The sequence below is a fragment of the Amblyomma mixtum genome, chromosome 1 (genome assembly GCF_055824585.1).
Source record: "Amblyomma mixtum isolate Tamu chromosome 1, ASM5582458v1, whole genome shotgun sequence".
Lineage (NCBI taxonomy): Eukaryota > Metazoa > Arthropoda > Arachnida > Ixodida > Ixodidae > Amblyomma > Amblyomma mixtum.
Genome location: NC_143012.1, coordinates 143,918,357 through 143,933,776, shown reverse-complemented (window position 1 = coordinate 143,933,776; position 15,420 = coordinate 143,918,357). Strand labels below are relative to the sequence as shown.

The 15,420-nt window shown below is 48.0% G+C and overlaps 1 protein-coding gene across 1 annotated transcript; it reads right to left on the bottom strand.

Moving 5' to 3' along the window:
• Nucleotides 1-1,280: 1,280 nt before the first annotated feature.
• Nucleotides 1,281-14,881, bottom strand: LOC149367820 (uncharacterized). The gene is made up of 4 exons (XM_089575336.1): nucleotides 14,825-14,881; nucleotides 2,893-3,129; nucleotides 1,906-2,808; nucleotides 1,281-1,361 (listed from the first exon to the last, which is right to left on the bottom strand). Exons 1-4 carry the CDS (start codon nucleotides 14,879-14,881, stop codon nucleotides 1,281-1,283), a joined length of 1,278 nt encoding a protein of 425 aa, XP_089431462.1.
• Between the last annotated feature and the right edge of the window lie 539 nt (nucleotides 14,882-15,420).

The following is a 15,420-nucleotide window of genomic DNA, read 5'->3' as shown; positions in this document are numbered from 1 at the left end:
ATGCAACATACAGTTCGGTGGAATGAAATCGCTCAGCGTTTGTCAGAAGAAAGAGGGAAAGTATTTACCGCCCGCAGTGTGGCTTGGCCTAGCTCCGCTAAAAGCAGCTCGACTAAACAAAATTAGTTTTGTTTATCTGTACTAGATGGCGCGGCACAACATGCTAGCGCATTTTTTAGGTTCTATGGCAGATCTACACAGTTTGCTTCTCGTACGTGTAGCTAAAAATGTGCGAAGCGACGCGAGCGTACGCTGCGTTGACTGCTCACGTTTACGTGCGTGGAGGTTCTACGTACGTAAAACTAAAACTGTCTAATATCCGTACTGTCTATACTATACAAAAGGGGTGATTTCTACCCACGTAAAGCATTTATTTGCGTCTGGAATAACCAGTTCACAAAGCTGCATCCAGGTGTTCTTTACGCATGTATACGGCACCAAAATATCTGTCCGCGTACTGCGTTTAGTTGCATTCTCGAAAGTGTAACTTCCGTGCATGCATGCAGGATCGGGAAAATGACACTGTTAGAAGCACAGTGCAGAAACTCTTCGCGAAGTGATGTGAAGCCCTGTCGCTGTTTGTGCTGCAAGATGACGTAGCGCGAAAAAGACTAAGACGTACGCAAACGGTCAACAAGCATTATGCAAAGGAACCAACAAACCCAAGCCAAAACTTGCTCTATTGCCATTTCTCACTGACTGCATGGAAAATAAAATTATGCAGCAGAATATCCTGTCACACATAAGGCGGAACAGGATTGCCACTTTTTTAAATGGACATGCAAAAGACTGCAATCAAACTGGTTTCCCAATCCCTAACGCCTGCTTTAATTCCGTCTTGACATAACTCTTGTGGCAGATAATGCTGGACGGAACTGTATGGTGTCACATACAGTTCCGTCTGGACGGAACCCCACCGCTACATGCAGTTCCGTCCGGACGGAACTCTAGCGCAAATTGTAGTTTCGTCTGGACGGAACTCTAGCCACAGCCTTTGACATTTGGAAGACGGTGAAACCACCGTAGCTGCACATACGTTGGTATGTGGTCACTTCCATAAGTTTCAATATCAGCACACCACGTTGCGAACGATGAGAGGCACCTGGATACAAATGCAAGGTCCAGGCAGCTGCTGTAGGTAGTCCCTCGTAGAAATGTCGGCGCGCCATCATTGAGCAAAACAAGACCTGCATTGTCCATGAACGTGGCGATATCCCGTCCTCGAACGTTCGTAATGGCGCTTCCCCAGCCGTGGTGATGCGCATTGAAATCTCCTACTATTATATGGGGCTCTGAAACGCTGTCGAGTAGCGATTGTAGTCGTAGGGCATCAAATCGACCCCTTGGTGGTATGTAGCCGCCTATAATAGAGATTGTGCGCCCATTCAGAGTCACAGTGATTGCAACATACTCGTCGCTACTGCCCCCAGGAATTTGATGCCGAATGTAAGTGAGGTCACGACGGACGCATAGTAGTACCTTGCTCAAATGCCCAGCCGCTTCAGAGAGGAAACTTTCATAACCAGACAGTCGAAAAGGAGATGTGATATTAGGCTCACATATTACAAGCACTGGAAATCGGTACTTGAAAATCCTCTGCCTGAAATCTGCTAGGCGGCCTCGCAGACCTCGAGCATTCCATTGTAATACTGCCGATCGAGAGATTCTCTCCTGTAGTGAGGGTGCTGACGACGGTAGAGCCATAATTTTTGACTGCTATTAAAGGGTGGCAAGCACCGGTTCAATAGCGTCTAAAATTTGGACAGCAGCCTTAGCAATTGGCGTGTCCACTCCAGCAATTATCAGCCGTAAGGTGCCTATCAGCTGTTTCAGCATCGCCCTGATATGATCATCTGTTGTAGACACATCCGGCGGACGCACAGGCGGACGTGTCACAGAGCTTACAGTACGCGATGGTAGAGGTGGCCACTCTGCGGAGTCCTCCTGGGTGGTTGACAGTCTTGGCTCTTGCGGAGCTGGAGGCGGTGGCTTCTGCTCGGCAGAGTGGTCTCGGTCCTCCTGATGTATTGACACGTCATTTACTGAGCTCAATTTCTTCTGCCGGTTTCGTGTCCTCCTCCTGGAGCGACGTACCGCGATTGCTGCTTCTCGGTGAGTAGAATGGTCTCTCACCATTTTCTTCAAGATCTTCATCTCTGTTTTCACCTTCGGACGTTCCCTAGACTTTGCCTCATGAGGACCTTTGCAGTTGGCACAAACTGGAGACTCAATCGCACATGTAGGTCCCTCGTGCACGCCACCACAACGCGGACATGCTTTAGTGCTCGTACACGCAGCACTTACATGTCCAATCTTCTGGCATTTTCGGCACTGCACCGGTCGGGGCACATAAGGACGCACTGGGTGCCTCACAAAACCCACTTTCACATGGGATGGTAAAGTAGTACCCTCAAACACTAGTTTGACACACCGTGATTGGCCGAAACGGTGGATGTCAGTTATGCGAACAGAACTTGATAGCAGTTGCACCAAGTCCATATCCTTGATCTCTATGTCCACGCCAGAAATCACACCAGCAGTAGTGTTAAGTCCATGAGCGAAGAACGAGCGGACTCGTATGTTGCCAAGGACAGACACGGTCTTCAACTTCTCCAGGGTGGCCTGGCTAGAGACATCAACAGAGAGGATATTCCTTCTTGCATTAATACGCACTTCTTTGACTTGGCCCGGAACCAGTCGTTCAAGAAGAAGAGTCAAAGTCTGCCTGTTGATGGAGTTGAGATTCTCTAAATCCTCAACAGGCATGTATGAAATTGTGTAAGTGAGAGATTGCTCACTTACATTGGCCTCGTTAGCAATCTTCTTGCTCACACTGTGTTGGTTAGGAATCTTCGTGGTCACAATGGACTTGTTAGGCCGCTTCGTACGCACACTGGGCCCACACTCATTCGGGGTTTTGGAAAGCTTCCTCTTCAGGCGCCGACTCACAATCTCGGTGTAGCCACCGTCGAACTCCATGTCATCCGAGTCGGAGAAACTAGACGACCCCGGGAGCTCTGAGGGGAGATCCATACTGCATCCAGGTTTATCTGTGCGGTTCACACTGCTAACCACAGAAGGCAGCAGAGGCGGTGGGTCCTCCGCCATCGCCTGGGACGGCGAGGTTGCCTTGAAGGCCACAGAAGCACAAATCATTTTGAAAAAGCAGGAGCTCGATCAAGATAAGCTGCCGTTCGCAGCGCTCTTCGTCTTCTCAGGATTGCCTTCTCCTTAGTGCCTACCACCTCTGTAGTAGCTGCACTTTCACTGTCCCGAGGAAGCGACTCTCATTTGTGGTCCTCACTCTGTGTAATCTCACTTGTAGGAACCGGCTGTTCCACTACCACAACTGACCTGTGGAGGTAGCTGCAATCTCTTCGGTGGTTGCTGGAGGATAAATCCCTTCGCTCTTCTGCCTGACCTATGCAGCGTTAAGCTCCACTGATTCCCTGACGTTCTTCAAACGCCGAACTTCAGCAAGCGTTCTCATAAGGACTGCTTTCTCTCATTCAAAAGTGCTTTCGGCCCCTTCCTCTCTCCTCTTCTCTCCTCTTTGTCTTTCTCTCTCAGCCTCTTCTTGGACCTCTTATATTCTGCTCCAACCCCTGGACAAGTTCAGCTCCCTTCAGGCCAGCCTTCCTGAAGGACTAATTGAGGAATCTCAGCTTCATTCCGAAGCTCAACTCTTCAGATGCAGCACACAACCTCTGCTCGATGAATCTCCTCTAACCTCTTCAGCGCGCAACCTCAAAGTATCGCTGTGTTGCTAAATACTCGTTTACGCTCGTTTCGTTAACTCCTTCAGATTCTTTCTCCGTACTCGGCACTTGCTAAGCACCAAACGCCTGTCGTGGACGCCAGCATGTCACCCTTTTCGCGCACTTATGGCGTGCACTCACAGACGCCCTTAAAACGCCTAGGGACAGCGGTCCCGGTCTGAAAGGAGATGCCTTGGACTCAGCGTGGAAACCTCACCCAGAATTCATCTACCAGGTGACAAGGGGGTGGTCGTTTCGTGCCCAGCTTTGACAGGTCGGAGCCAGAGAGTGGGGTGGAGCCAAACGTTCACAAACAAAACAAAGTTTATACAGAAAAGAGACGATAAAGAGGATTTCCTAATCACTAGTGCGAGCAAAACAAAGGGGTATAGAATACAATGCAACTCGTGAAAAGTAACACTCCACAGAGACCAGAATACAAGCGAAATATTGCTCTTAAAGTGCACCAACTCAACAGAGAGGCAAACAAACTAAACACAGTTTGTTCACCGGGCACTGCTACAGTTTGACGGCCGCAGGATGACGATGGAGCTTTTCCGCATACTGGCGCACGCTGCCTTGCTCAAGCTAAAACGGCGGCTCGGGCTGACAGGCAGCGGCGAACGACCTTCATATATAGCACGCTCCGCGTCTGTTCGTTCTTCGCGCCAAGGCAGGCGCCACATACAAACCGTATCAACTGTACAATTTCCTTCTCATTCTCACGCCGAGAGCACGTCCCCATTTGTCACGAACGGTGCGCGGCTTCCATAACTTTCCAGTTCTTTCTTGTTATGCGCCACCGACGACGCGCGAGCGTAGGCGAAACCACTCAGCACATTCAAGGCTACGTTCTCTCCGCCGGAAATTAGCAGAATTTACTCAATCATTTTCGAATAACCTACGGCGTGCGGGCATGTTTCTTGAGGCGCCGCACCGGCGAGTGAGCTGGAGAGGGCAGCAATACACACAAGGCCAGGCGCACTCCGGGATTTCTTTATCCCTTGTTCTAAGGGCGCACTGGCGAGATTTTGTCCACCACTGCGCCGGTTTTTACGAATATGCCTCGAATATTGTGACAGTCACCCCGGTCGTGAGGGAAGTTTCGTGGTTTTGAAGCGAAGTTGTGCTAGCACCGTCCGGTGCAAAATAAACGTTACGTAGCTTGGCGCTGTCGCCCCAGGGGTACACGTCCAGCCGGTCTTCTGCGTCTTCATGCGGTTCTCCATGAAGAGTCGGTGGCTCACGGGGCAGGTTACATCGTGGGGAGCATGCAGGCCAGCACCTCCACCAGATGCCACGTAGTGGCTACTACAATCCGAGGAGCAGAAAAAGAACGAAAATGGCGTCTAAACAAAACTTTTTATTTGTGCTGATTCGCGTCCGAAATGGTCTGAATCACTCGGCGGCCGCATAGCAGCAAGCGTGCTCCGCGATGGTCGAACAGAATGCCCTCCGCTCTCAGCCGTGCTCAGTTTAAATCTGGTAACGAACTTTCGAGATGTGGCGTGCAAAGTGTATCATCCTGGAACAGCTTAGAAGCGGCTCCGCCTGGACACGATCAATCGAGATAAATCTAGTCGCGCCTTGCGTCACAAGCAAAGCGATAAAGCCGCGTGCCGGCAGCTTCGAAGAATGAAGAGACGAACAATGCAAAGATCCGGTTTAATAAAATTTCTTGTACAGAAAAGGCATTTTCATACAGATTTGAAGCCCTCAAACAGGGCTTTGTATCAGTCGTGTTTTAGACTTCTTTCAGTTTATTGCACTAAACGGTTTATAAGCAATAAGGCTGTTTCTTGGGCTAGTTGGTTGCACATACTGACGGAACGTGAAAGAGACACGACAACGCGAACTTGCAACTGAATTTTTTTGATAACACGAAAGCATGTGTACTGGCCGTTTCATCTAAGACCTTACATGGTTTTTGAAAATATATTTATTCAGTTAGGAGCGCGCTTTTTTCGGAAGAGGATTGTAGGCCGTGTAGCTAAAACTTGCTAATTAGCAGACTAGTTAAATGATCTTGAATCGTTAATTTTTCCAATATTTCTGTTAGGAACACTAATTATTATTATTATTATTATTATTATTATTATTATTATTATTATTGATATCAGTTTTTAGAATTTCGAAAACGCTATTACCATCTGCAGTGTGTCCCAACAAATTTTGGTTAATTCGACGAGTTACGTCTACTGGAGAGGTTGCTTTGCCTAAAAGCATCGCAAAAGCGCCTGTATTTGGCCGTGATGTAGACAAAATTTTTCGGCCATGGCGGTGAGGATAACCGCGTTTTCGAAATTCTAAAAAACTGATATAAATATTACTCACGATGGCCTACACGCTTCTCATTAATTAAGAAGTCTAACACTAATAGTTAAAAAGTTAAATATTCAATATTAGCTTACGAGCCTGCTGGTTTTCACATCTCCTTTGTATTCTGATGTATTACGCCACCAACAATGCTGTGCCTAAAAAGTGCTCTTCTAACTGAAAAAAATCTGTTTATGAAAGATTATGTAAATCTTAGGTGAAGCACACTGTATACTAAAGCGTGTTCAACAAAACAAATATAGAAAAACTCAATGCATGCCGCAGCGATTTCCAAGCAGGGACTATCACCTTTTCTGAGAGATTAACTAAAGGTTTGCGGACGCGCTGGGCTGCCTTGTTGCGAATCAAGCGTGCTTCAACAGTTTCCCGCTTGTAACGGTCCTCGCTCTCGCACGTTGTAAGATGCGTTCTAAGAAATAATAAATAAATCTATGCACTCGCTGAACAATTGCTTGCACTGTGGCTTGCTCGCTGAAAAGTGTCTTGGAACAAAAGGAGCGGCCCGAACATGAACCTTGTGGTATGCCATGACGTCGACACAAAGATTACTGCATGATTTAGAAGGTGACTGGTGACGTTGCGCGAGCGTGTGTGATACTACCACCAGTGCAGCATTAAGACAAGCAGTCTAGCTCCGTTTGCTACGCCCCGATCCTGTTCCCCTGTCGCGGCGGCATAAGCCCCTGCCGTGTTCTTCAAAAGGTAGGCCTCAAACTGAATTATTCGTGCACTTTCCGCGACCTGGGGATTCAATGCAGGCTACGGTTCTATAGTGCAATATTGTCACGTTGGTAATCGGCGGCTGAGGGTCCACAGCGGGTCAACAGACGTGCGCTTCCAGATCACTTTCACTTTCACACACACACTTCCTCTTCTTCTTAAGAGGCGCTTCCTTCTGCACGAGCGCTGGCGTCATTAGCCCCCCTCCTGCGAAGGCATCGACCCGATGCCTTCAAGAACGCAGGGGTGGTCTCGAGAATAGTTAGTGCTCCCTTGCGTAGTAGGGCTTCAGGCGAACGACGTGGACCACCTCGGGGCGGGGGTGGCGGCGAGATTGTTGGGGCTCGTGAGGGACGACTTCATAATTCAGGGCTCCAACGCGTCGCACAATTCGGTAAGGACCGAAATAGCGGCGCAAGAGCTTTTCATTTAGGCCGCGTCGTCGGATTGGGGACCAAACCCAGACGAGGTCACCCGGGAGGTATCCAACAAGCCGCCTCCGTAGGTTGTAGCGTTGCGCGTCCTGGCCCTGTTGATCTTGAATGCGAAGCCGTGCGAGTTCGCGGGCAGCTTCGGCGCGTTGTAAGAAGGATGCAACGTCGTCATTTGGGTGGTCTTCGTCATGGGGCAGCATGGCATCGAGTGTTGTGGTCACCTGACGGCCATAAACGAGGCTAAAGGGCGTCATGTTGGTGGTTTCTTGTACGGCTGTATTATACGCGAACGTGACATAGGGCAGGACGTCGTCCCAGGTTTTATGTTCCACGTCCACGTACATGGAAAGCATGTCTGTAAGCGTCTTGCTTAGACGTTCCGTCAGTCCGTTAGTTTGGGGATGATAGGAAGTCGTCCTACGGTGACTGGTTTTCTTTAGCTTTTCTTTAGATTTAGATTTAGATTTTCTTTAGCTTTTGGCCTCTGGCTCATCCTAAAGACTGTATGCACATTTGTAAAATAAAAAATAAAAATAAAAACTAGAATATGGTGCAAGAGCTCAGAGGAGAAGGCAGCCCCTCTGTCCGTAATCAAAACTTGTGGAGCTCCATGACGTAAGACGATTTGATGCACAAAGAACTGGGCTACTTCGAGGGCGGTGCTACTCGGAAGGGATGCTGTCTCTGCATAACGCGTGAGATAATCAGTGGCTACGATTATCCACCTTTTCCCGGAGCCTGATGTAGGGAAAGGTCCCAGCAAGTCCATGCCGACTTGTTGAAATGCTTGCGAAGGTGGCTCAACGGGCTTGAGGAATCCGGCTGGCTTCACGGGCGGGACCTTACGGCGCTGGCAATCCCGGCAAGTGCAGACGTAGTGTGCAACGTCATGACCCAGGCGCGGCCAGTAGTACTTCTCTTGAATTCTGGTTTGTGTTCTAGTAATCCCAAGGTGGCCGGAAGCTGGTTCGTCATGGCAGGCGTGAAGAATTTCATTGTCTAGGGACACGGGGACGACCAGCAAGTACGGCCTAGTGTTGGCAGCGAAGTTCTTCTTAAAGACAACACCGTTACGTATGCAGAGAGACGACAAAGAGCGCCTGAAGGCTTTAGGAACTGTGCTGCTGGCTCCTTCATGATAACGAATGACGTCGCGAAGATCGGGGTCGGCGCGTTGATGCTCGGCGAAATCGTTGGTATGGACGGCACTCAGGAATATTTCTTCGTCCTCAGCAGCATCATCCGGAGCTGGTTGCGCGGGAGCACGAGATAAACAGTCTGCGTCTGCATGTGTGTGACCGGATTTGTAGATGACGGTGATGTCGAACTCTTGAAGTCGAAGGCTCCATCTAGCTAGGCGGCCGGAGGGATCCTTGAGATTGGTCATCCAGCATAGGGCGTGATGATCGGTCACTACTTTGAAGGATCGGCCGTAAAGGTATGGTCTGAACTTGGAAACTGCCCACACGATGGCGAGGCACTCTTTTTCAGAGGCAGAGTAGTTGGCCTCGGTCTTGGAGAGTGCACGGCTGGCATAGGCGATGACACGTTCTTGGTCCCGCTGAACTTGAACAAGGACAGCACCCAAACCAACGTTGCTCGCATCGGTGTGGACCCGTGCGTCAGCAAGCTCATCAAAGTGCGCCAGCACGGGGGGTGACTGCAGGCGGCGTTGAAGCTCTTGAACCTTCCCTGCCGTTATAAGTTTCTCGCCTAAACTTTGTGGTTGCTCCAACAAAGTGTTACCGCAGAAGCAGAGCAGGGCCAAGTCGAAAGTGGAACTTCATTTCGCTTTGTATGGCGTTACGCCAGAAGCTTCCAAGATGCGCATTTGCCAACCGATTCATTTTAGCGCGCTTAAAACCGGCAGTCAACCAAAACACTGGTATCCTAATTCGTGCTCCTCAGCTGCATAGGCAATAACTTCAGCATATCACGTCCATTTCAGGAGCAGCATGTGCATTCTGTTCAAAACTCTGCCTACTAAACTTGTTAGACTTGCACAAGGCGACTACTCAGGCTGTTCCATCAACTATTTAACGATCCAAAATTATGTTTTCGCCACAAAGCAACAAGGGCACAAAAAATAGATTCTTGAATGCTTAGCAGATGTTTGCTTCAAAAGGCGAGAACCATGCACAGTCGCTAAGTAATATCTTAAATTCGAACTTCTGCCGAAAAGCGCGTCGCCCCTTACTAACATACTTAGCAGAAATAGGCGCGCTTGCAACGTGCGCACATTAAGAATCGGTGGTATTGGCACTCCCTCCGTAAGTAAAAGCGTGTTCCAATCTGCATTCGGAAGGAAGGTTTCTTGATCCACGAAACCCAAAAGCGTGTCTCAATGGGAAGTTTAGATTCATATTAACACTTCACATTGGAGCGCGGCGATATGGCCGCTAGGCTTTCTAGACATCTTGATGCTTCGCGGTTCAGTGCGCTGGTGTGGACGGCCGATTGGAGCACCCGAAAAGAAATTTATCTCACATTAGCCTCAACTAAGCGTTTCAGTGCGTCATTCATTAATGACATCATGATGTCCTGGCAGCCATGGTCATGGGCAAGACATGTCACTGCATCTTACTGTGCGAGTGATTTTATTGGCGCCGGTGTGCGCAAATTTAACGAGGTGTAAATCACTCAGACAAGAATGTTTCGGCAGTTAATCCTTGGCCGTTTCTGCCACGCAAGATTCAATAAAGGATCATTCTGAGGCTAGCCTGTTCTTCTCGTTTCCCCTCATTTATCTCAACACTCAGAGCCTCAGAGATCGCTGTGTCTGGCTGATATGCTACACCTTTTGAATTGATTTTATCGTTGGGTAAGATGTCGCGAACTCGAGTGAGCTTAGAAGGCTGAATTCTTCCGTTGCAAAGCATGTTACTATTATCTAGTCAGGGTGCGTAGCAAAGAAATCAGCATTTATTATACCTCACTCAAACCACAAATGCTGAGCAAAAAGTTCGCAACAACCGCGCGAACCATGGCTGACGTTTTTCTGATAAGGACCCTATGACAGAGCGAATCAGCATACTCCGTGCGAGCAGGAGCACGCACTAGAAGCTGTCTACGTGGACGGGCGTCTGCTAGGCTGCTCCTAAAATAGTGAGCTACCAGTGATTACGTTGAGCTTATCGGGATTTTTGGAAAACGCACCGCCAATGTCAAGAACAAATTTTGTGGCAGTAACGGCTAGCAGCAGGCTCTATGTTTAACAAACTAATCTCGCTGTAAACGTTTGTCGTGATCTCAGTCTGACTCGAGGCCTTGGCGGTACAGTTATGAATGCGGTCGCACCAGCTCCTTGTTGTTCCGCGGTGCCACTGCGCAATTAAAAATGTCTGACGGTGCAGCATTGGTAAGCAGAAAACGGTGTGCGAAAACAATTTTTTTTTATCGCCGGCATCATCGTCAGGAACCCCAAAGCCCCATTAAGGTGTCCACTGACCCATGGAGCCAGTTACGTTGGCTACTCAGATGCTTCGCACAGACACCTCTGAAACCCGGAGAGTGCGGCCAGAAGTGCTTTGGCACCAAAAATATTTCGACCAGCCGCCTCAAATGAGAAAAGCGGAGCTTGATTCGCACATTCGACAGGTACATGGCTGTTCTCCAGACATAGAGGGAAAAGAAAAGGGGGAAAAGCTGCATAAGAAGGCGTATGTCTTCTACACTGCACTGGAAGAAATTGATGGCGGGATACAATTGCGAAAGCAGATAGCCTGTTTTAAAATTTGGCAAAAGGACTTCAGCGTGCTTACGTGTGGGAATGCGAAAGCATTACTGTCCTTATGTGTATTGTTTATGCTACAGTTTTTGTATGCATTACAGTTCTTTTCTGCGAGTTTTTGTCTGTGTGTTGGTTGCGCACCAGACTACAAACAATCGAACGCTCCAGTTGAGCGGCGATGCGGTAGACCGAGTTTCACATCGCGGATGCAAGACGTACACGTATAGTTGTTTGGACAAACGCGCATGACACCACCCGCTACGCTATACGACAAACGGTAGCGTCAGTATTGATACTGGGAAGGCATACAATTGAAGGTGCATATGTCGTCTGTTCGAATCCCTGTCGCAAGATAGCCTCCAACATGAGTAGCAGCTATATATAACGAGGTATCATGACACCACCAGGAGATCTGTGCGATAAATGGTTGCGGCACAATTTCGGCACCAATGTCGAGAAAACTGGCGGCCCGTAGAGTTTGCCTAGTGGCGAGTATTTATCGACGAAGAACAAGCACAGGATTGTCCAAAGTGACAGCGCTTCGCTTGCTGTTTGCGGCATATGGCCACTTGATGACGTCGCCCTATTTTAAGGCGAAAGCCTTTAATCACTCTTGCTGTCGTCGGCAGCCGTGTCGACAGCCGTGTCGACAGCCGTGTCGACAGCCGTGTCGACAGCCGTGTCGGCAGATGTATCCGCGTTTTGACGGGTGTCCACCGAGATATGCGGGACAGTTACTGCGCAGTTTCCTTTCCTCAAATACAATTTTCAGTTTCTTAATTCCGGCCCCTCTTTCTTTTCTTCTTTCGCTCCCACTTCCTCCCTTCCTCTACGGTGCGGTTCGCGTGTCCACCGAGGTGGCAGAGAATTACTGCGCCATTTTCTTTCCTCAAAAAGCGCTGGGTTCAAAGGGCAAGGCATCGCGCCGAACGGGTGTTGGTGTTCTGTGGACTGCCTGGCAGCGCTAAAACTCGCTGTCGCGTTCCAGTCCTTAAGGCGAAGTTTAAGCGTAATTAATTAGCAGTTAATTTGTATTTATCCATTAATCAGTAATTAGCCAGTCATTAGTAAGTTGTGATTATTCTGTTATCAATTATGTGGGACGTCATCCAGTGGTGATGTCACTGGTGTCACATAGGCAAAGTTGTGCGGAAAACGCTATCGCCTCTACGCACTTTAGACAGTCAAAGTGCCCCTGAATTTTTTCTTGCAAACTCTGCGATTTCCTGTACCCTCTGAGAGTACGCACATACACCGCCGGCTTTTCTCGATTAGAGATGAAGTCCTCGATTAGAGATGAATCACAGATACTTATGCTTCGAGAGCCGAACTGTGACGGCATGAGCCTTGATGCCCTTCCTTTTTCTTGCACGAACGGAACGGTCGCGGAACAATTTTGAAACAAGAGCGAAACACAGGTTGCGGATTTAATTTGTCGATTACTGAGTTGTTGCTGTATCCTGATTTCACCAGCTCTCTTCAGACTATCAGCCGTCGGTATTCAAAGTGTAATGGGAGTGAAAAAATATGAGCTGCGCACAGCGTTGGAAATCGCTGAAGAAAGAGTTAGGCAGCGGTTCAGCTCTGCCGAACCGATTTTCGCGTAAAGAAAATTACGTAAGCGTGGTTAAACATGGTTATCTTTTATTGTTTCTTAATTCCCTCCCCAATTCACAGCCGCTTATTCGTCGTCATTAATTGGCTTGATGGAGACAAACAAACACTGATCAATGGTCGGGCCCAGGCCAATTACTGAGGTCTTGACGCCGTTGCCACAGCCTGAAGAAGGGAACGTTGATGATTGCACACGTAGAATTAGTCTTAAGAGCAAACACGTTAGTTTTTGTAAGCACACACGCTGCCAAACGGGTTATCAGTAAACTGTTGACGAAACATTATCTTAGCGGTGGTACTTTCACTCAAGTCCATGTTTAGATCCGTACGAGAACACCTCGTGATGAAGTAACTTGCACTAGGCGTCCACGAATTTCTCATATTCTGCGCAGAAAAATTGGTTTCGAGCACAAAAAATGCACAATAACTCTCTCAAATCATAGGGGACACCTAAACCGCGCTGCGAAGGAAAGTCTGAAGATGTGAGGGAAAGAAGAGAGAAAGGGGTGCCGTAGTGGAGGGCTTCGGAATAATTTCGGCTACCTGGGGATCTTCGCGTGCACCTGTATCGCATCACACAGCACAAGAGGGCCTTTTGTGTTTCGCCTATTTAGGAAAACCGTCACAAAACTGAAATGCTGCAGTAAAGTGGTCAATTGAGCAGGTTGACGCTTTTCAGTGCTCCGCCAACAGGTACGAGTTGAAAACAAGCATACAGAGTAAGCTGAGGTGTAGAATAAGTGCTGCATATAAAGTAATATACACAACTAAACACAAGCGCCGAGCTTTTAGCAATGCATACTCAGCCGCAGAGAGCGAAAGCACTCAGTTTGGGGTAGCGCACATAGGCGAATAGGCGGAGAAAAGCTGCCCGTTCAGCTCCTCCAGAGCCCGCTGAGAATATGGTGGATATATGTTCTCAGCGCACATTCAAGGAGTCGGCGTGAAACACGGATTGACCTATGCGCTGTGCTGTGTCAGCTATTGCCGGTTTCTTTCATGGTCTCCAGCTAAGCATGCATGGCTAAATCTTCGGCGTTTGTTCCTAGATCTCTGTAACCCTATATGTGCGACAATTACTTCCGTTCTCAGGTTTTTTAATGTAATTTCCTAACCGTTTTTGATGGCGGTGCGCTGGAATTCCTTATAAGCCACTCAGCCGACCGCGGTGTAACAGCAGCAACAATTCACTCTGGCGATGGTTTCCCAAAATTAGTTTTCGAGCATTGTTTTGGTGTCTGCAAGACTAGCGGCCATACGAAACGGCATAACATTGCGAAGGAGAGCCTTGTTTCTAAGAGAGAAATCATTCGCTGGGTGCACGTCACAAGATCAGCGTGATATGTGACATCGTCAAAAGTGCAAAACAGGCCACAAAAAAAGTTCTTGAAAAGATAGCAACCTAAGGAGAGACAGAACTTAACATTTCACATGAAAGTATGGTATGTCACTGCTGTATGGACCAAGGGCTCACTTTTGGGGTTCCAGCAGGTGGTTAACCCTTAAAGCAATTTTGATGAAGAATAACCAGCAAGTAAAGACGCATATAGAACGTGGCGCTGCTTACTATCTTGTCTTTCATCCAGTTCTATTGAAGCGAGATAAAGAGGTTTATTGCCGAAGAAAAGCCGAGGTCGGCGAAGTTATCACTATTTTCCTGCTACTGTACACTGGGACGCGGAAGAGGAATGAAAAATAAGGTATAATGAGCGGCGTTGCAAACGGAAAGGGTGATGGGAATATATAAACTTTCATTGTCAAAGCAATTAAATGCCTGTCACCAGTCTAGACACGCATGAGTCCTGGTTAGGAAAATAACACTCATTGTCAAAGTACCACTAAAGTACCGCTGAGAAATGACCACAAACAATGCTACTAGCATGGGCTTCGGCTCTTAAGTTGCATGCTCAAGGTTGGCGTGCAGAGATCCTTGACAGTGTATCTGTGAAGCAGTCTATTATTTTATTATTTTCTTTCCTGGTTTGTGTTTTGAGCTACATACCATGCGGCGACGAAAATAACACCGAATCTGATTTGAAATGCACTGTACGCGACGAATCGAGAACAACGATTTTAGTTCACGCCATTGCGACGAGACGTGCCCTAACACTGTCAGAAAGCTGCGCGGCGAACTGATAAGTGGAGAATGACCGAGAGATGTCATCGTTTTCCGTTTCTTAGACAAGGAAAACAATATGCTACTGACAACTTGCATTTCCCAGAGCACTCACCAACGCTCCGACCAGGAACCTACGCGGTCCGAAGGGCCTTGCTTCGAATAGTACCATAGTGACTGTTCTTAAAGGAAAGCGCTTTACAGCTCCCAGATGCTGGCGGGTAAAGACCGCGTGGCTTCCGCAGCGGACACGCCCCTTCGCGCTTGAGAAGGAGAATGCTTTCTATATGACTGTTCAAGTATATTCGTAAGTTTCTATATGGATTATAAGAAGTCATTTTAGAGCACACGCAGTCGGCATCGACTATACAAAAAACGCATATGGAAAGCTCCGGACTTGATATGACGTCATCCACACTATATGAAATTCATCCACACTATATGAAATTCGTGTGGTAATTGGTATAAGGAATGGTTATGAACTACATTCATGAGAGATAAATTTGCAAATATTTTTTCATATCCTATGGGGACTACACTCCAATAATTCCATACGAGCAGCTCATATGCAACGTTTCAGTGGCGTCTACCAGCTTTAAAAAAAGTTCTCTCAACTTTACGGATCGCGAGACGCCGAGAACGAGTTGGGCGTGCACTGATATCTCGCTTGCCAGAGCACATCGCATGCAAGCGCGACGGTGATTATAAGAA

What these genes read in the sequence shown, in the direction of transcription:
- LOC149367820 (XM_089575336.1), bottom strand. Translation starts at nt 14,881, where the DNA reads ATGGTACTATTCGAAGCAAGGCCCTTCGGACCGCGTAGGTTCCTGGTC. An exon ending in GGTTCCTGGTCGGAGCGTTG is followed by an intron (nt 3,130 to 14,824) that starts GTGAGTGCTCTG and finishes GTGGCCTTCAAG; the next exon opens with GCAACCTCGCCGTCCCAGGC. An exon ending in CACCTCTACCATCGCGTACT is followed by an intron (nt 1,362 to 1,905) that starts GTAAGCTCTGTG and finishes TCTCTATTATAG; the next exon opens with GCGGCTACATACCACCAAGG.